The following is a 19,873-nucleotide window of genomic DNA, read 5'->3' on the forward strand; positions in this document are numbered from 1 at the left end:
CAAAACCTTTATTGATTCTGGTGATCACAGAGTTTAATAGAACGCATTAATGATGTCAATTATTTATTAACACTTATTTATCAATAATTCAAGTTTTTTATTAAGGCACACATCCTTCAGGGGGAAAACAAGTATATGGACATTATAGGTGTTAAGTCCCCCTCTTGTGTATGGCAAAAATGATATACTTTTATTAAATAAACTGAAATGAAATAAAATAATGACAATGAAATTGTAATACAAGTTATAAATAAATTATGTATCAGAGTACCAGATTAATCTTTGACACATTACCATTCCAGGCAGGAACTTCAAGGAAGTCTACAGTCACATCTGACTCTCTGATATCTGCAAAACAGTTTAGTGTGTAAACAGTTATATAAGAGCCATTTATGACTTACTTGGCTAGTAAATAGCCAAGTATTCCATTTTTAAAAGGAACATGCAAACCAGCATGCCAATTGGTGTCTATCAGTCAGGTGCTTACATCTTATCACCCCCTCACTTCTGACCGTGACGTAATCGAGGACTCTGCAGCCACTGTTCCCCGTGCGGACATCTTCAGGGGCCTTCAATTTGACCCGGTCCCCCTTCATGAAGCCTGTGACTGGGAAAGGGAGGGAGGGAGAGATGGAGATAGATAATGCGATAGAGCTCTTTATTGCCATTGCACAGAGCATGAGTACAGGAAATACAGGTCTTCCTTTGTGCAATTTCAATCCTATTTTAACACTTAATTTAGTATGAACACAACATTCAAGCTTGACTCCTTGTTCATAATAACAATTAAAAAAAATCCTTGAGACCTTGCAAACCTACAGTACCATTGTGTATTGCTTGGTGGAACTCCTTAGTCTTCTCCTTCAGAGCTGGAGACACTAATTTCATCACTTCACAGAAGGAGAACCGTGGTTCAAAAGTCACCTTGGGAACAGTCTCTGCCACAGGTGGGGAGGAGATGAGTGACTGGAACCTCTACAGAAAACAAAAGGACAACAACCTGTATGGTCTTGCATATTTCAACCCCATGAATCTTCAGCCCTTCAAACTCATGAGATGGGTAGCAAGGAGGCCAGTATCATGGGTGCTAGTTGCAACTACCAACAAATCTCTTAAGGTGTCGAAAGAGAGGTTCCCTCAGTGCACAGCATCCACTAGCTAGCACCACACAGACCATAGGGGACACTGTAGACCACATTGTAGGTCATCTCGGCCGACAATAACTTCAGTCATACATGTTGAAATGAAGACCAGGGGGCTAGTTTTGTTACCTGGAGGAAATCAATGGGGTCCTCTGTTGGCTGAAGTTGCTTCATCTCAGCATCTATGCTCTTCAGTTTAGTGATCTCCAACTCCAGCTGCTCCAGGAGTCCTTCAGATCGACTCACCTCTGCCCTCTCCTGGGCTCTGATTAACACCTTCCCCTCAAAACATTTTTGCTCCATGAAGCTGATTAGCTGAGTGAAAATCGTGTCCATGTCCTCAACAGCTGTCCGTGCTGAAGCCTGTTAATAAGACCATATCAGCTCAAAGGTATATGAAAAGAGACAAACTGAAACTAACAGAACTAATTAAACACATATCTGTTGGGGGGGCAGCCACTGTTCCATTGAAGTCTATGACCATAGCTCAGAATTTCACCACATGCTAAAGTCGGGCATGGTTTCATGATCCTCTAACCCTTCTAACCATTGCAGGTACATTTTTAGCATTCCAGTCTGGAGAAAATAGACCTTATATCAGGTGTGCACCTGTTATTTATTCTGCTGCTGTTGCTTGCTGTCTCACAGGTGAAACACCAATCAATGACACACCTCTTTATGCAGACAGGAATCAATCCCCATTTTGCGCCCATAGACATGAACTACAACGAGGTATCCTGCTCCGCCTATATGCTGTTAAACAAGTGGCTTTCCACAACTCTGTTTCAAACCTAAACTTCAGAAAACTTTTTGAAAAAGCTCTGCATTTTTAATTAATTTGTTTGACAGCAGTTACCCGGCAGGTAGTGATAGCTTTGACTGTTTACACTGTACTGTAGGAGATGCCGTCCTTCGGATGAGACGTTAAACTGAGGTCCTGACTCACTGTGGTCTGGTCATTAAAGATCCCATGGCACTATCACAAAGAGTAGGGGGTTCCCCGGTGCCCTGGCTAAATTCCCAACCTGGCTCATTCAATCTGGCCCCCTGATCATCCCCCAATGTAACTGGCTCATTCACTTCCTCAATCTCCACCTCAAGCTGGTGTGTGGTGAGTGCGTTCTGGTGCATAATCACTGCCGTGCATCACCCAGGTGGGTGCTACACATCAGTGGTTAGTGAGGTCCCCCCCTTCCCTGTGTAGCGCTTTGAGTTTCGTGAAAAGCTTTATAAAAAATGTAACGTGTTGTTGAATCCAGTGGAAGCTAATTTAACAAGGTGGCAACGTCCTTCTGAAATGGGCTAATACAGTTCAGTCACTAGTTCAGTCATGGTTGCTTTTCCATTCCTTAATTACGGTAGTTCGCTTTGGACAAAAGCATCTGCTAAATACTATAACCATAATCATATTCCTTCACACAAACACACTGGCATTTGTGGGTGTTTTTGGGCAGTAACCAGGTACGCCATGCTGTTGGAGGTGCAAACAATCGCTGCGTCCCCATTGAGATCACACAGTAAGGAGCTGGCTCAAGGGTTATAAAAGTAATTTAGCTAAAAGTAGCTATCCATGTGTGTTCACTTCCGATCATTTTGGTAACTGTAACACAGACTTTCTAATAAGACACAGCACTCTTACCCCACATAGTTCAGTCATGGTTGCTATTAGGAGCAAAAACAGCAAGTCTTCTAGAGAGGTGTACAACAACAAACAGCCATGTTTATCACCTGCAGAGAGACCAGAGCCTGTTTCACCTCCTCCACGTCCTTCTCCTTCTGCAGGACATGCCACTGGTTACATTCCTTCATCTGCAGTAACAAATTCTACGGATCGACAAGCACGTATAGCTTTAGTTAAAGATGGATAATGTCAGCATCGTCCGTGTTTTCATTAATGGTTTTCATTAAGGTGCCATTGACATGGGCCTTTGATGGAGGGAGGAGAGGAAGTGCACTGTGAATTTGAAATAACCGACCTGCTTATGAGTTTGCTCTGCAACAGCAGAAACCGTTTCATGTCCATTGTGGTTTTCCATCAAACACAACAGACAGATTAACTTGTGATCCGTGCGACAAAACACCTCAATGATCCTGTTGTGCCGAGAGCAGATCTTCTCCTGTAGCTGTGAAGTGGCATTGACCAGCTGATGTCTGCTTAGTCCAGGCACCTCATAGTGAGGCTGAATATGAACTTCACAATAGGAAACCATGCACGTTAGACACGACTTGATGGCTTTATGTTTTCTCCCAGTGCAGAAATCACACTCCACATCGTCTGGTCCAGTGTAGCAAGAAGCCTTAGCAACAGTTAGATCAGCCGCCTTCAGTTTCTCCATAACATTAGCCATTATTGTGTTTCTGCGTAGTACAGGCCTTGGAGTGAAGGTCTCTCTGCACTGGGGGCAGCTGTAAACACCCTTCTGGTCTTCTTGATTCCAGCAGCCTTTAATGCAGTTCAAACAGAAACTGTGTCCACAGGGAACAGTCACTGGGTCTGTCAGTAGATCCAAACAGATAGAGCAGCTTAACTCCTGAGACACTGCAACACTGGCCATTTCAAACACTGACATGTGCAAGCTAAACCTAAAAGACACAAGTCAATGACCTAAGCTACCCCTCTCACATTTATAGGCCCCTTAATGTGTCACCACAAAATTCTAAATGATGATTGGCTACCTTCAAGTCTGAGGCGGGATATTGAAGTTGAATCACAAACTTTTTTGGCTGAAGTGGAAAGGGTAGTCAAACTTAATTAATTGGCTGAAAAGGAAAGGGTAGTCTAACTTAATTAATTGGCTGAAGAGGAAAGGGTAGTCTAACTTAATTGGCTGAATCAAACTTAATCAGGACTGTCAGGACTTTTCAAGTTCACAGTCTAATGTTGCAGATTCATTCCAATAATAAAAAATTATGTGTCAGAATTATTCATGTAAATGTATTTTGGCGACTTTATTGTTAAAGCTGTAAAAGCATTAGGCTAATAAATGAGGTTATTCTTATATTATCATGATATCTATATCATTTATATGATATCATCATATCATATAAATATGCCTCATTTCACCCTTGAATCCAAACTGCCTGTCAAAAAGTCCATTGACACTGTTTTTTTTTTTTTCATTGTTATTTTTGATGTTTTTTTTTTCTAGACATTCTGGTTCCAGATAGTTTTATCAGAAGTAAGGTTTGACCTTGTGTTTCCCTAATCTATTTACACCATTGCAGGCCTTAGGCCTATCCCAGGAACAAAGAATTAACAAGTGTCTTTGTTTGTCTCTTCCTGACCTCTTCCCAGACTGAACTGCGAGTAGTTTGTCACAATGCATATTTAATCTGACACGAATATGAGATAGGCAGGATTGGCACCAGGCAGGTTTTTGTGGGGCTCAGGTTCGTCCGACACACACACACACACCTCTAAGATACGGCTACGATGCAAGGGCATAGGATGGCTATGCTAAACGATTTCGAAACTTTAAGCCAGAGTATGCTGCTTCATGAGGGTATTTTCTGATGTTTTCGATATGGTCTTTGCGTAATAAAAAACCTTCTTGTGAATACATTGAAATTCGCGTAATTAACAATAATTAGGCACTCCACTGTTGGGTTAAATATGTAACGATGGAATAAGAAAATATTCCCACGGCAAACTATGGAATTTGGATCACATGTCAGCGTCACCAAGGGAGGGAGAGGGAAGGGAAGGAGAGCAACTCCACGCGCGCTTGGAAGGGGAGCTGCCTTTTGGCCGCGCGGTGTATCGTTGCTAGGAAGCAGCGAGGCTACCAGACAGTGAAAGATCAAGAGGTTGTCGCATGGGTTCCTTTATTTAGAGGTCCTGTTTTGCGAGGCCGACGTCAGCCTCAGGTATGTCATGACTGCAAGGGCCTTTTGTTCTGAAATGCTTTGTAGTGATCGCTGTGGTCGTGCTCTTGAAGTTAAGAGCAATGTTAGTTAACATTAGCCACAGCTCTGGCAACTGATGGCTTGCTTGTAATGCACATGCGAAACGTTAGCTAGCGAGCTAACTGCCATCTATGATCTACCGCTAGCACTCCCTGTCTTAAAGGTTATGCTTTTGCAAAAGTTCAGACCTATGTGCGATGACCCAGTAACGTTAGCAATATTAAAGTTACACAATTAGAATGCTAGCGATAGATCGGCACATTTGTTCACGAGAATATATTGACCTGACAAACCATGGGAACGTTTAGAATTAGCCTAATGATTAAGCAGAATGCACATGAATCTGGACAGTGTTTGCTGCTAACAGGAATAACGTTAACGTTACCTGACTCTGCTAATGTTAACGTTAGATGGCTAACTGGGATCTTACATGTTTTACATTGAAGTTAAATTACTTTTTCATGCTGTAGAATTGAGCGATACACCTAGCTAACCAAATGGCAGTGCGTACAGGTCTGAATTTCCATATCCATAAAGTTATCATAGTTCTCTTTGGGGAAGTTTTAACGTTAGCATTTAACGTTAGATGGGGTCAGCTAGATGGGTTCATAGCTAATTTAACTTAAAAGACAAACAAACAAATGACCTAAATCAGTGTGCCATCTAGTTGGCTATCTTGGCGTAGTTGTACACTCATGGGTACGCCACATGGGTGATGGCTGTTCAAAGGTAATAGCTGTTCAGCTAAGCAATGGACTCGGCTATGCTTAGCTATGATACCCTCGCCACTAGTAACGTTAACGTTTGCTGTCGTGTTGACACAGCAGTTCATTATTAGCCAGTGTGGCTAATGCTAGCTGTATAAGTTGGCCGGTGCAGTAAGGGTATTTGGCAGAATAACGTGAGAACTGAGCTAACTTTACCTCAGGATAAAGGGTGGTTAATCCGTTGGCAGTGGAATTTGTGCTTGCCTTGGCAGACTGTTTGCCCAGAAAGGTACGAATTAACGTTACGACAAATTACACATTGATGGCCAACGTTAACTTACCAAAGCCACCCCTCGGATAGAAGTTAGCAACCGCAACACCCGCGGTTTTTTTTTTTTTTCGGGAGCCATAACTATCATCCAAGTCATCCACCAAAAGGAGATCCACTGACCGTAAACAAGGCAGGAGTTGAGGGGGAAAGTATCTGTTAAATGTTTTCTGTTAAATGGTGGATTTGCCTTTAATCTTAAAGAAGTTCACCATTACTACCAAGCTCAATCTGAACGGCTAGCGTTATATTAAGGTTACATTTTCGTAACGTTAGTCTTGCGAATGTCTAGGCTATTTGTAAGTTTGAATACTTGCGATGTTTGCTACTTATCTGTGGTTTTATATGTGGTTGACCACTTTTTTTTTTTCTTTACCTCTTAGGTGAAGACGGGTCTCCTCCCTCTGCTTTCAAGTTGTCATTTATGTGGGCGCCAACGTTAGTGCCATCTAGGTGTGCCATGGCCATTCATGGCCACCCATGGAGCTGAAGACCCCAGGAGACCACTCCGGCGCAGTCGCAGACTCTCCCTCCCCCAGCCCAGTCTGACCATCCATGCCCAGCCCGCGGTGGTGCATGCCCCCTCTGCCCGTGCTCTGCCTGCCTGCCCCCTCCATAAGAACCTCCAAGCCCAGCCTGCAGCCCTGACCCCCATCCCAGGGCTCTCCCAGTTGAGGGCGCCCCATGATCTGCACCCTTCGTGTCTCTCAGGTATCCCCCCGAGCTGCGCTCCTCCGTCCTCGCCCGGTCCTGTCGTCGCGCCCCGACCCCTCTGCACGCGCAGTGCCAGCGCAGGTGCCCGCCGCTGCTCCCCCCGCAGTGCCAGGTATGCGAGCGTCGCACCCACAGGTGTGTCCAAGGGCCCGGTCTCGCTCCAGTCTAGTGCCTCCTCATCTCCCTCCTCCTCATCTTCTTCCTCATCCTCTTCCTCCTCCTCCTCTTCCGCTTCATCTCTCCTCCTCTCGTCGCAGTGCCAGGGTCTGTGCCTGCTGGAAGCCCATCGTCCTCTCTGCCAGCTGGACCCTCTGAGGTTTGGATCAGGCCTGCTGGGCAAACGGGCCTCCTCCCCACAGCTCTCCATCTACCCGACCTGCCCCTCCCCGCCGAAGGCGTCCGCGTCGGCCTCTCACCGCGGGGTAGTTGTTGTGGTGAACGCAGCCAACAAGACCAACATGCCCACCAACCAGTCCTCCCCGTGGAGTGGCGCCCAGCTCAGGGATAAGGGCAGTATGGTGAACGGACTGACGGCGCAGCTCCCCGATAGTGCTGCAGTGCCTTCCTCCCATACTCACTCCCGCACGGTGCACAGCGATCCCTCACAGAAGCTGTGCTGTTGTCCTCTGTCAAACTGCTGTAAGGGAGATGGGCGGACAGAGGGGAAGGTCGCGACCTCGCCTGCCAGTGTGCCTTCGCAGGAGAAGAACGGGAACATACCTCTTGGCCATGACCACGTTCAGGGCGAGGGTCCTCTTCCTCCTCCTTCTAGGCCCGTGACCTTGCGGGCCCAGAAGGTCAGGTCAGAGGTCAAGCTGACGGCGGCCGTGCGCAAGCTTGTGAGGACCAGCAGCGCGCAACTCGGCCGGACGCTCAACGGCTATGGCGTCACCGCCCGTTCGACCGGCGCCTTAGCAACCGCCGGCGTGGCGTCCAGGAAGTCTCCGCTCCGCAGCCTTACCCAAAACGAGGGGGGTCCCAGTGGCGCTGTGGCACCACCCGCTGAGAACCCTAGCAGCGCCCCCTCTGCGTCCTCGCCCTCCTCTGCCCGCCACTGTGCCATTCCAGGGAAGACGGCTCCTCCTGGGTCGCCCCTCCATGCGGCGCCCTCTGTTTACTCCGTCACCTCTGACCTCTCCGCCATATGCCTGACCAGGAAGGGCGGTGCCCAGGCTCCTCCTGACATCGACTGCCCCAGGCCGAGATCCCCGATGGGGCAGGGCGCTGCAGGGGGTCCGCCTGAGCTCGATCCCAACGGGTGAGCAGTTCGCCATCCCCCCCCACCTTCCACACTACACTGATACTATAAGGCCCTGCAGATGGGAATCAGCTAGCAGCTAGATCTGTCACAAAACATCTCTTCCCTTTCTGTGATTATTGCAATTTGCTGGAAGAAATAAGATTAATTATAATATATACAGTAAGTATAATACATTATAAATATAACAATATCAATTATATATATTAGTGTATATTGGTGTATAATGTAATAATACACTATGTGAATGTTCCATCATGTTCCAAGGTTCATCTATAGTCCTGATATGGCTGGGTAAGAAAAAACATTTGAGTGGATGTTAAGTTGTTACTCTGTGAGTCTTTGACTGTCTGTGGTAGTTTTCTTAATAGACCTTGGAGCACCAGTGTGTTGCTATTCTGCTGGGCATTTTGTTTGCTTAGTATGAGTTTGCAAACACATTGAGTTCACGCAAAGGTTGTTGCACTACGGATATGTCTGCAAATGTTTACTCAGAAATTATAGCAGCTTAAAACTTCCTAAATGTCTAGAGCAGCTTAGAGCATTAAGGAAATGACTCTCTCACACACACACACACACATGAAAACAAATAGGCCATATTATTCTGCCCTGGAATGTACCAGATCACAGTGTTCTGTTCGGAGGATGTCGCCTCTAATCACAAGCACTTGATCTGTCAGAGATAAACTAAGGCACGCCAGTCACTCTGCCCTTCTGCGGTCTCAGCATAGCTGATGTTATATAGAGCCATTCCAAGAAAACATCCACCCTCTTGGGTCACTCAGTCATGAAGGACTGACCATGTGTCTACATGTTTTGAAATGTGACACTTGGTTTGTTTTTGGGAACTGTGTGTGTGAATGAGTGAGAGAGAGAGAGAGATAGACCCCCTATATGAGTGAAGTGTGTTTGTGTGTGAGAGAGGGGGAGAGAGAATCTTAAGAGACATGTGTCTTGTCAGCCGTGTCATGTAAGTGTGTGGATCTGTAGGTAATAAATCTTAACCCAGCCTCCCACCACAGGGCATTTTTACTGCACCCTGGAAACCGTAAGCAACAGGAAAGTAGTTTAGTCAAGCCCACAATGTCTTGTTTCACCACTGAAGTCTGGTTCGACCTGTCAGGTGGTCAGAATCGGCCCTCTAATAGCTGCCGTGTTTTGTTAATTTGTTTGTTATAGACCCTTTCAAGAGGGTTCCATCATCAGCATCATAGTTAGCCCCACAAGGCTTCCTTTTTAACATTCCATATGTTCTCTTAATGCAGAGGAAGTAGATTGGGAACCAAGTAAAATGTTCAAGCATTGTTTTTGTTTTTATTGTTGAAAGGGTCTATAGTTGTAGTTCTTAGTTTTCTCAATGATCTTGGCAACATAATAGTATTTTGAACTGTCTGTCAGCATAACGCACACAATGGTATAGACACACACACACACATTGTATGGGAGTCCTTTAATCAGTCCTTCAACATATGATGCACAGTTGTCAGTGTGTTTTATCGATCTGCTTAGAGCACATAGTTATCAGAAGACTCCTCATTTTGCTAAAGGTCTGCGTGTTGTCCTGATTTGATCTGTTGTGGTTTTGGTAGCCAGGAGACCGTTTCCATGCTGCAAGATGGGGAGGAGGAGGAGGAGGACCTTGCTGATGAGCTGGAGAATGACTGCAGTGGGGATGACAACGGTAAGGATTCCACAACACATCCACAATTTGAAAAGTGTACAAAAGGCACACACATCCCGGGCAAGTAGCCAAAGTGTTTGGTGGTGGACAAAAGCCACAGTAATTACAATAAAGTCTGCACACCAGGCTTCCAGATAGATATTTTTTTACCCCCTGAATTTCCCCTTGGGGATCAATAAAGTATCTATCTATCTATCTATCTATCTAATGATGTGATGTTTCGGGGAAAGCCCTTCCTCAGACATGACGTGACCTGACATCCACACCCCTACACTCCAGTCACTAAGCTGTGACATTATGGCTCTGCCAAAACTGCTTTACCCCATCAGGGAAACGTAGACCCGTACAGGCAGGCTACCCCAGACACGTAACAGAAGCGCTCAATTCTCGGAGCGTTAAACATCTGGCTACACCAAACATGATGGAGGATGATTTGAAAAAATCTAAAACTATTACTCTCCGCAGACAGAGCAATTGCCAACCCAGTGCACCCCTACTTGGATCCCCGTCTCAAACTGGGTTGTGTTCGGTCCTTGAATTTTAGAAAATTTGACATTAAATAAGGTGTTGAAACCCTGTACTGCTTCCTCATTAGTGAACCTTACTCCCTGTTCCCTACACCCTTGGCCCTCATCACTATGGCCTCATCAATGATTCAGTTAACATAAGACCCTAAACCCTACACCCTCTATTACATCCTTATCAGCTAGCCTTAGGCTCTAAGCTCAACACCCTGCCTCTTATTATGTCCCTATCAATACAAGTTAAACCCTTAAGCCCTAAACACCCTTCTTCTGTACTTTCGCATTACTACACTCTGAAACCTACTGCACAACCTTCACAATCCCCTCATTCCATACTTAACTCTGCCACTAGGGCTGGCTATTGCCTGCAACCTTGCAATGTGATGTGTATCACAATACATCATCCACCAGTGCAATTGGCTCATTCACTCCCTCACTCTCCACCTCAAGCTAGTGTGTGGTGAGCGTTCTGGTGCATAATGGCTGCCGTGCATCACCCAGGTGGGTGCTGCACATTGGTTGTGGTTAGTGAGGTTCCACCTTCACTATGAAGCGCTTTGAGAAGAGCACTATATGCAACGTGTTTTTGCAACCTCACAATGTGATACATGTGATATTCAAAACATCTGTTCTGTATAATTTTATATAACACGGGTCAAAATGAGCAAGTGCCAATCAGCCTTTTTCACAGCAACCATTTTGACATGAAATGGTAGGGTAGTTCCACTTTCTGTACCTGTCACAGGTGTTACTATATTAACATTGACATTAATTGTCAGATTCAGCCATATAACACGCTACAAGACAGCCAACAAAAATGAAAGCGGTATACCACCAAACCGCAGGAATTTGATCGCGGGAACAAAATCTATACTGTCCTAGCGCTAGCTGCGACTGCACTGTTTTCTCCCATGCTGTGTGATCCTGTCATGCTCTTCACTGTGGTGTTACTGGGCTCTTTGATACTGTGATGTTACTGGGCTCTTTAACACAGTGATGTTTAATGCAGATATATACTACAGTGTAATAATACAATAATTCAAATGGGTTATTTATATTGATAGATTATTTTCATGGATTTGTTCACGTTAAAACATCAGTTAAAGTGACTGCCTTACTGTTTAATACTGTGACCTTTAATGCTGTGTTGTTTCGGTGATCTTGCTGTTTTAGATGGATCAGATTCCTGCTCCATGAACACTGATGGTGCATTGGACAGCCCCGAGGAAGCTCTGAGGTAAGCAGGGGTTTGGACTACTAATACATTTCCACAGGGTGACTGATATCAGTGTGTAGTAACGTGTAATATTGTAGTCTTATGAGTACAGTCATGTAACATCTGTCTGGAGTTGACGGTTGAGAAATGTGGATCAAAGGTTGGAGTCTGTCTGTCTGTCTGTCTGTGTATGACTGAAGATGTTACAATTTTAGCAGTTAACCCTTTATGAAGTTTAAATGTCAAAGCCAACCAAAAAGAGGGGTTTTCCTTTTAAAAAGTGTTAAAGGTTTGCCTAGCCCCCAGAGCAGTCTCATGCATTCAGTTGTGGGCCCGTTTTAAGGTTTGAAGATGGATAATTATACAACCTTAAAGTTTCTGAATTTCATGCACAGAAATGATACTTGCTTTAAATCCTACTATCCTTGTTAGCTTCTTGAGCCTTTATCACATTGGTGCTGCTGTCTGACCTTGTGAGACTGCACTCACACGCACTCACACACACACACACACACCATGCATGAGTTACATATGGCCTTGGTAATGTTGTGACTAAGGAGCAGGGTTTGCATGCAGTAGCCTGAAAAGTCATGAGTTCAAGCAAGGCACTTAACCCCAAGTTACTCCAGCCTGGTCCTGCAATTAATTAACATCTGAGAAATATAGAAATACCAAATAAAGAAAGATAATTATACCCATGTGGAGGAACCAAACAGTCTCACAAGCAACCTGTTGAACCAAGTAGGATCACTTGTTGAGGCATCATGATGCAACCACAACAAACTGTGTGCCGAGAGGGGTGTGCCACATTTATTTATTTAAAAAAAAAAAAAATTGCCCAATATTTATAATACTTTAGCTAACCTGCCAATATTATACGTTTTAACCCCAGAGATTTTTGGCAGTGTAGGGGCGGGTTAGGGCTGGGACAACGCGTCGACACACAAAATATGAGCGTCGATTCGTCAAGCATAACATGTGCTGCTAAATATTTTTAATTTTACACCTTCAGTGTTTTCCATACGTTGACTAATCTGTGGCTGGGCACAGATAGTGCTACTATTTAAATTAAAGATAAGATAATTTCATTGAGCTGCACTTTTTACTCACACAGCCTTTCCTCGCCCCGCCCGCTCTTGTAAGCCCGCTGATCCTCCTCTGCATGTGATTTAACAAATTATTCACGATTGTTGAAGGATTGTTGTTGCCACATAGAAGCACTGCATAGAACACAGTGGGCTAAATTGCTATAAAATCCGCTTAGCATCGTGACCATGCTGCGCAAATTTGTTAAAAACTACAGCATTAAAGTTAAGGCAAACTCTGCTAAGGTCTTATCACAACATAGTACATTGAGGAGACTAAACTAAGTTAGGTTACAGTATGCAATCGAGCAGTATTTCAAAGCTAACGTTAGAATACTGTTTGGATGTCAAGTTTAGCATGCTTACTTGCAGCTGCTTGTATTCGTTAATCAGGCTCATTTTATTGACTCTGAATGTTTGCAAAATCCCGATGTAAATGGAAAAGTGTTTTCCAAGACTCAAGTGCTTGTCCAAAGGAGAAGTACGAACCGTTATTTGAACTAACTACGTTATGAATTGCATCCACACATCAGCAGCCTTTTAACTGTGTTAATATTAATTGCAAGGATTCCCACACAAACGTCTTAAAATGACAGGCACTCAATTAGACATACACTACTGAACTTTATTGAATGCTACCTCTGACTAAGAATGCATTACTTTGCACTTGTATAGTCTTTTATTTTGGAATCTTAAGAGCAATAAACATATATTACAATGTTAAAGAATTCATGTTTTTTCATTTATAAATGTAAATAAACATGTATAAGTTGCTATTAGTGAATTAATTGGGAGATAATCGAAAAAATGAATCGTTGGATTAATCGATGCATCGAAAAAATAATCGTTTATCCCAGCCCTAGGGCGGGTGCATTAAACAGCAATAAGAGTTTTATATGTTTAATAGCATGGTGGTGTGCCGTGAGATTTTCTCATAGTGAATAGTGTGCCACGACAGAAGAAACTTTGACCTGGAAAAGGTCTGAGCCGAGCTGAACTGCCATTTGCATTTATTATGACCGCCGCGCAGGTCCCAATTTCCGTCAGGTCACCAGTTTGGGCATGTAACCCCATATGGATAGCATGGAACCCCGACGTTTTGAAAGACCGCTGGGTAGAAGGAGGGTAGGGCAGAAACGAGAACCCGTAAGGTTTAGGAGGACCTTTTTTTTTTTTTGTATGGATCTCAAGGGGCCATGTCAACCCATTCCATAACCCTCATTTATGGATAGCATGTTAAACCAAAAAAGTAAAAATTAGGTGTTGTAATCGCTTTTGATCTGTGACCTAACATGGTCAAAACCCCGAAATTGTGTAGGATCTGACACCCTCTGAAAAGGTTCATGGGGAATAAATTAATTTATGTTACTATACACAAACTGGGGGTGGCCGGACACAGTTTTCTGTGAATATCTCGAAAACCGTGGGGCCTAGGAGGACCACCTTTTTTTGTATGTTGATCTCAAGGGGCCATGTCAACCCATTCCATAACCACTTATTTCATGTATAGCGCCACCTAGTTAAAAATTAAAAAGCAAAAAATGAGGTGTTTTCATCACAATATCTCTGGCTGACATGGTCAAAACTGCACGAAATTGAAAGTGTAGGATCATTATGACACCCTCCGAATGCATGCCAAGTTTTGTGAACTTTCGTTCATGGGGGGCCTTACAATAAAATAATTTGTACATTTAGTGACCGTACACCAACAAGGATTCCCGGGACACTGAAAGACCGGGGTACACGAAATTTGGTGGGCATGTAACCCCGCATGGAACCATCGTTTTTCGTTTTGATCTGTAGCCCCCCCGCTGTACTGGACCCCCCGAAAGAACCGTCTTGAGAACCGTAGGGCCTAGGATGACCAATTTTTTCCGTATGTTTACCTCCAGGCTCATTGTTGCCTCATGTTAACCCATTCCATGTGCACACATGTGCATAAACAGATACACACGCACACACATACATTCACAGTAATCATACGTATGACACATACTCACACAGTAGACATATGTACGCATGCATGCACATGCACAAACACACATACGTATAAGTATATATACTTTTTTGATCCCGTGAGGGGAAATTTGGTCTCTGCATTTAACCCAATCGGTGAATTAGTGAAACACAAACAGCACACAGTGAACACACAGTGAGGTGAAGCACACACTAATCCCGGCGCAGTGAGCTGCCTGTTACAACGGCTTCACTCGGGGAGCAGTGAGGGGTTAAGTGCCTTGCTCAAGGGCCTTGCCTTGCTTGTTCAGCCGCGGCCCACTGGTCAGGGCTCGAACCGGCAACCCTCCGGTTACAAGTCCAGAGTGCTAACCAGTGGGCCACGGCTGCATACGCAGGCAAACACACAAGCACGCACACACACATACATACACACACACACCCACACAAATAAACATAAACGTGTACACGCACACATGCACACAATTCAAGAATTTCTCATAATTATGAACAGGCAAGATGGGGGTGGGGTCGTATAAAATTAATTTTACATGTGAAATCTATGAACTAATCATGTTTTGGTACTTGTTGTCTAGCAGATACCAGTGAGAATTGAGTGTGGATAATGCAATTTAGTGAGACAGTTAGAATCATATAGGCCTTTCAGCGTGATTTCTTTTTGTGGAAAAAATGTGCTGGACTGGGCGGCGGTCATATTTTGTACCGCTCTGTGGTACATCTAGTTTATTACATCTATTTAGCAGACGCATTTAACTAAAGCTGTCATTTGGCCGTAACCTATTCTGTGCTGCAACAATTTTGATTCTGATTCACATGCAAGTAGCCTACGGAGGGAAGGGGTAGATCCTGTGTGTGTGTGAGTGTGAGAGTGTTGAACAAGTTGGTTTTCTGCCCCTGCATGTAACTAATGGAAGAAGACTTAAATGAAATAGTAACAAAATAGAAACGTATGCCTAATATGTGATTATTATAACATGTTATAACTACAAATCTGGAACTATTATAACTACAAATCTGGAAGTTCAACAAATATACTGTGATTCTACTGTGATACTGTCATTCATATCAATGTATGCACCGTCTAATGTCATCATAACATAGGCCTGGTCTCCGGGAAAGACCAGTTCATGTTTAATTTTTCTAAAATAGTGTTGGTCATACTATAGACCTGATTTATTGCTTGTCTTTGTTGAATGATACAGAAGATAAAGAGCTTATAAAATAATCACATATTAAATCGCAATGTTGGTATAAAACAAATCACAATTAGATTATTTTCCAAAATCGTTCAGACCTAGATAGAGAGATACTTTATTGATCCCCAAGGGGAAATTCAAGCCCTACCTAGATGATAAGATGTAGTGTAGTGTAAGAGAGGGCAGTGTAGTATATTGTTAAATGTAAAATAAAGTAGCCTAAGTAAGATTAAGTTTGACACACACACACACACACACACACACACTCAAATACCCATACAAACACACCTTCCTCCTGCTATAACTAGACAATTCCATGCGTGCACACACATATATGCAAACACACAAACACCTATCTCCTCTGGACCATTCCAGTCTCTGACTACACCTGGCACCCTCCTTCACACCTGTCAGGTGATGTTGCCGTGGCAATGGCAATAGCTGAAGAGGGCGTGCTTTGTTGCCAGGGCGTTCTGGCTGCTGCGACGTGTGAATAGCCGGAAAGCACAGAGCCCAGTAGAAAGCTCTTCCAATTGTGCCAGCGCAAAGCAGCCGTCGCATAAGCGACTGCTGTATGTGGTTGGGGGCGGGGGGTGGCATTGAGTCCAAAACCTCATTGTCACCTCCACCACCCCACCCCCACACATACACACACACACACACACACACACACACACACACACATACATACTGCTCTGGTTCACCTGCTTCATTCCCTTTCCATTTATTTTCTATGAAGTTTTCTATTTGTTTGTTGGACTCAAAGCAGAGTGAGTGAGTGTGATTGATTGAGAGAGAGAGAGAGAGAGAGAGAGCAGAGGATGACCCCAAAGGCAATGTGAGTCACTGAGTGGTTTAAAACCAGCTGGCAGACCAGGAGACACTTTTCTACATGACCGTCATGTGAGTTAAACCTGTGTGTGTGTGTCTGAGCAAGGCTGGGGGGGGGGGGGCATGTCTTGAATCTTTAACCATGCCAAATCAGTGAGCCGGTCCAAGAAATTCAAGTAGGAGTCTTTTGGCAAGAGGTTTGTGGTGTTGGTGTTGGATATTTTTCAAAAGTGTGTGCGTCTGTACTTGTACTTCAGATGACATACTTATTGGATGTAGTTATGTGTTGTGTCGATTAGAGTGTGTGTGTGAGAGAGAGTGAGACTATAGCCTGTGTGGTTTGGTGTTGGCTCACTTTTGTTCTCTGTCCGTTGGAGTTGACTTGACATGGTCAGCCAGGTGTTAAGCCTCGGGAGTCATGGCAACCTTCAGCAATCCATCACATACTTGGTCTCTGAGTCCTCTACAAAGACAGGCAACAACTCCACCAGGATCATTTGATTCCTCCTTGCTGATAATGAGAACCTTTTGCTAATCTAATCTAGTTTGAGGCAGAGTGACCTGAACACGTTTTACGTGTGAGGCTCCCAGGAGGTAACCTGACCCTAGCCAGATGAATTCCATTCCGCTTAGCTCCGCCTAGCTTCACTCACATCCATCTGGGACCTCTTCCATTGAGAGTAATTTCTTCACCAGATTTTATGGTAGAGCCAATCAGGACACAGGGCGGGAATTTCATAGATGGGACATAGCGTAGAAGCGACTGTGAGACTGTTATCAGCGTCACGGGTTGGCTTCGATGTGAGTGGTTGAAGTAGCACGTCAATAGATGACGGACAAGTGGCTTATCCAATCATATGCAAGCATTTTTTGATTAGGCCCAGCCTTCTGAAGCAACACTTCAATGGATTGATCCCAGATGGATGAGTGGAGCTAGGCGGAACAAAATTCATCTGGCGAGAGTCAGGTTACCCAGGAGGCAGCCCACAAGTGAACCAAAGCATCCGAGTCCTCCTTGTTGAGAAGGGGACCTGTGTGGAAAAACGTGCCTGCACGTATTCCTAATCCAGTGTAAATTTGGGCAGAGTAATCCCCATTAGTTGTGAGCTTTGACCAGTGGCCTTTGTGTTTCTGTGTTGGATTGTTGTCTTAGTAATTCCAGTAGAGTGTACGCAGCGGTGGCGGAATGGTGTGGTGTTCCATTCCGATGCTCTCCAGTACTTACTGTAGAACTGTGCTGTGGTGGTGGAATGGTGTGGTGTTCCATTCCGATGCTCTCCAGTACTTACTGTAGAACTGTCTTGTGCTCTACAACTACAGTTGGCATTATGAGCCACTAACATTACAACATTACCAAATTGGAAGGCAGTCTTCAGTCATAAAGACACACTCTCTTTTGTCTTTCTCTCTTTCCCTCTTTTTTCTTTCTTTCTTACCCTCGTTCTTTCCTTCTCTCCTTCCCTCTCTCTCTTTATCTTTCTTTCTCTCTCTTACACACACTCCATCTCTCACACACACTATATCTCTCACACTCTCTCTCTCTATTGTAAGCAGTTTGTACGTAGTGTAGTGTCAAGATTTGTTATATTCCATGTACAGATTAAGACTGATGCACTTTCAACAGTGTGTGTGTGTGTGTGTGTGTGTGTGTGTTTCAGTGTGGAGGAGCCGATGTCCGTGGAGGATGAGCGGTTGGAGCGGCCAGCCCTGGTCCCGAGCCTGTTCCCTCTCATGCCCCCAACACTCTACTTCAGCACAGCCAACGAGAGAGGTACACACACACACACACACACACACACACACACACACACACACTGTTCCCTCTCATGCCCCCAACACTCTACTTCAGCACAGCCAACGAGAGAGGTACACACACACACACACACACACACACACACACACACACTGTTCCCTCTCATCTCCCTAACAATCTACTTCAGCACAGCCAACGAGATAGGTACACACACGCAGAACTTGTTCCCTCTCATTCCCAACTTTACTTCAGCACAGCCAACAAGAGAGGTGTGTACACACACACACACACGCCCTGTTCCCTCTCATAGATCCAACACTACTTCAGCACAGCCATCGAGAGATGTGTGCGTCTGCATGCATTTGCTGCCATCTAGTGGAGTCAAGTTGTTTTGTAATATCACTGTTTGAGAGCTCATGCTGTGTGTGTGTGTGTGTGTGTGTGTGTGTGTGTGTGTGTGTGTGTGTGTGCGCGTGTCGTGCGTGCGCATCATGCAGGTATATATTACTATTACTTGTGCTCACTTCCGCCAATTGGATACCATGTTACAGATAGCTACAAATTGTATTAACATGTGTCTGTTTTGCAGTATGTGTATGTTAACTTGAGCTTTTTTCTTTCCTAATGGTTGTGTTTGTGTGTGTGTGTGTGTGTATGTGTGTTTGCAGTGGAACTGTTGCCTGCGGAGCAGAGGAAGCTGCTGAAGTGGAGGATGAGCTCAGTCACCCCCAATGTGGTCAAACACACCATCACCAGGTCTCACTTTAAAGTCACCAAGAGTGAGTCACACACACACACACCATCACACACACACACACCATCACCAGGTCCCACTTTAAAGTCACCCAGAGTGAAACACACACACAGACACGAGCTTACACAATCACTTGGAGTGATTCACACATGTATACACACGCATGAGTGTTACACCATTGACGGCTCTTATTTTAAAAATAATGATTTTCTTTCTCACACACATGCAAACTTCCAACCACAGACATGTTTCCTGGTCTCACTTAAGTCACCAGGACAAACACACCATTACTAGATCTCATTTCATTCACCCAGGGTCAGTAAAACACGCGCGCAAACGGTCAAACAGATACTCAGATATACGCTAACACACACACACACACACACACACAGTACACTCACACACATGTATGTACAGTGACTCAGACACACTGAGAATGGTGCGTGCTACATGATCAGACCATGTTCTGCGTTGTATATTTCAGAGAACGATGATTGGCTGGGCTGTTGGGGTCATCATATGAAGTCTCCAGGCTTCAAGGCCATCAGAGAGTACCAGAAGGTAAAACCCTGCATGGTGTAAACTGTGCCGAGGATCGACCACGCAAACCTGCAGTATCTCAGTATAGTGCCGAGGCTCGACCACGCAAACCTGCAGTATCTCAGTATAGTGCCGAGGCTCGACCACGCAAACCTGCAGCAGTATCTCGATACGCAAACCCGCAGTATCTCAGTAGGATGTATCTGTATAGGGGTGCAAAAAAACAGTATAGGATGTGTGGGGTGGGTGCTACTCACTACA

At 44.6% G+C, this 19,873-nt stretch overlaps 2 protein-coding genes across 3 annotated transcripts in view; one reads left to right on the forward strand and one right to left on the reverse strand.

Moving 5' to 3' along the window:
• Positions 1-6,561, reverse strand: LOC125292392 (E3 ubiquitin/ISG15 ligase TRIM25-like). 2 transcript variants are annotated; one of them, XM_048239655.1, is made up of 7 exons: positions 6,460-6,561; positions 3,119-3,636; positions 2,871-2,966; positions 1,272-1,505; positions 825-975; positions 488-607; positions 1-348 (listed from the first exon to the last, which is right to left on the reverse strand). In XM_048239655.1, exons 2-7 carry the CDS (start codon positions 3,488-3,490, stop codon positions 263-265), a joined length of 1,059 nt encoding a protein of 352 aa, XP_048095612.1. In that variant the 5' UTR covers positions 3,491-3,636; positions 6,460-6,561; the 3' UTR covers positions 1-262. The 2 variants fall into 2 exon arrangements, with proteins under 2 accessions (XP_048095612.1, XP_048095611.1); XM_048239654.1 differs by lacking the exon at positions 6,460-6,561 and having other exon boundaries at positions 3,119-3,727.
• Positions 6,554-19,873, forward strand: part of ttll4 (tubulin tyrosine ligase-like family, member 4) — a 30,152-nt gene continuing 16,832 nt past the window's right edge. The window contains 6 exon segments of the mRNA XM_048239629.1: positions 6,554-8,055; positions 9,645-9,736; positions 11,434-11,497; positions 18,224-18,336; positions 18,987-19,097; positions 19,557-19,633. Of these exon segments, the coding sequence (XP_048095586.1) occupies positions 6,554-8,055; positions 9,645-9,736; positions 11,434-11,497; positions 18,224-18,336; positions 18,987-19,097; positions 19,557-19,633 (1,959 nt within the window).

This window comes from Alosa alosa, chromosome 3 (genome assembly GCF_017589495.1).
Source record: "Alosa alosa isolate M-15738 ecotype Scorff River chromosome 3, AALO_Geno_1.1, whole genome shotgun sequence".
NCBI classification, from domain to species: domain Eukaryota; kingdom Metazoa; phylum Chordata; class Actinopteri; order Clupeiformes; family Clupeidae; genus Alosa; species Alosa alosa.

Coding starts and splice junctions, on each gene's coding strand:
- LOC125292392 (XM_048239654.1), bottom strand. CDS start 3,712: ATGTCAGTGTTTGAAATGGCCAGTGTTGCAGTGTCTCAGGAGTTAAGC. Junction 2,967..3,118: donor CAGAGCAAACTCATAAGCAG/GTCGGTTATTTC, acceptor GTCGATCCGTAG/AATTTGTTACTGCAGATGAA. Junction 976..1,271: donor ACCCCATTGATTTCCTCCAG/GTAACAAAACTA, acceptor TGTTTTCTGTAG/AGGTTCCAGTCACTCATCTC.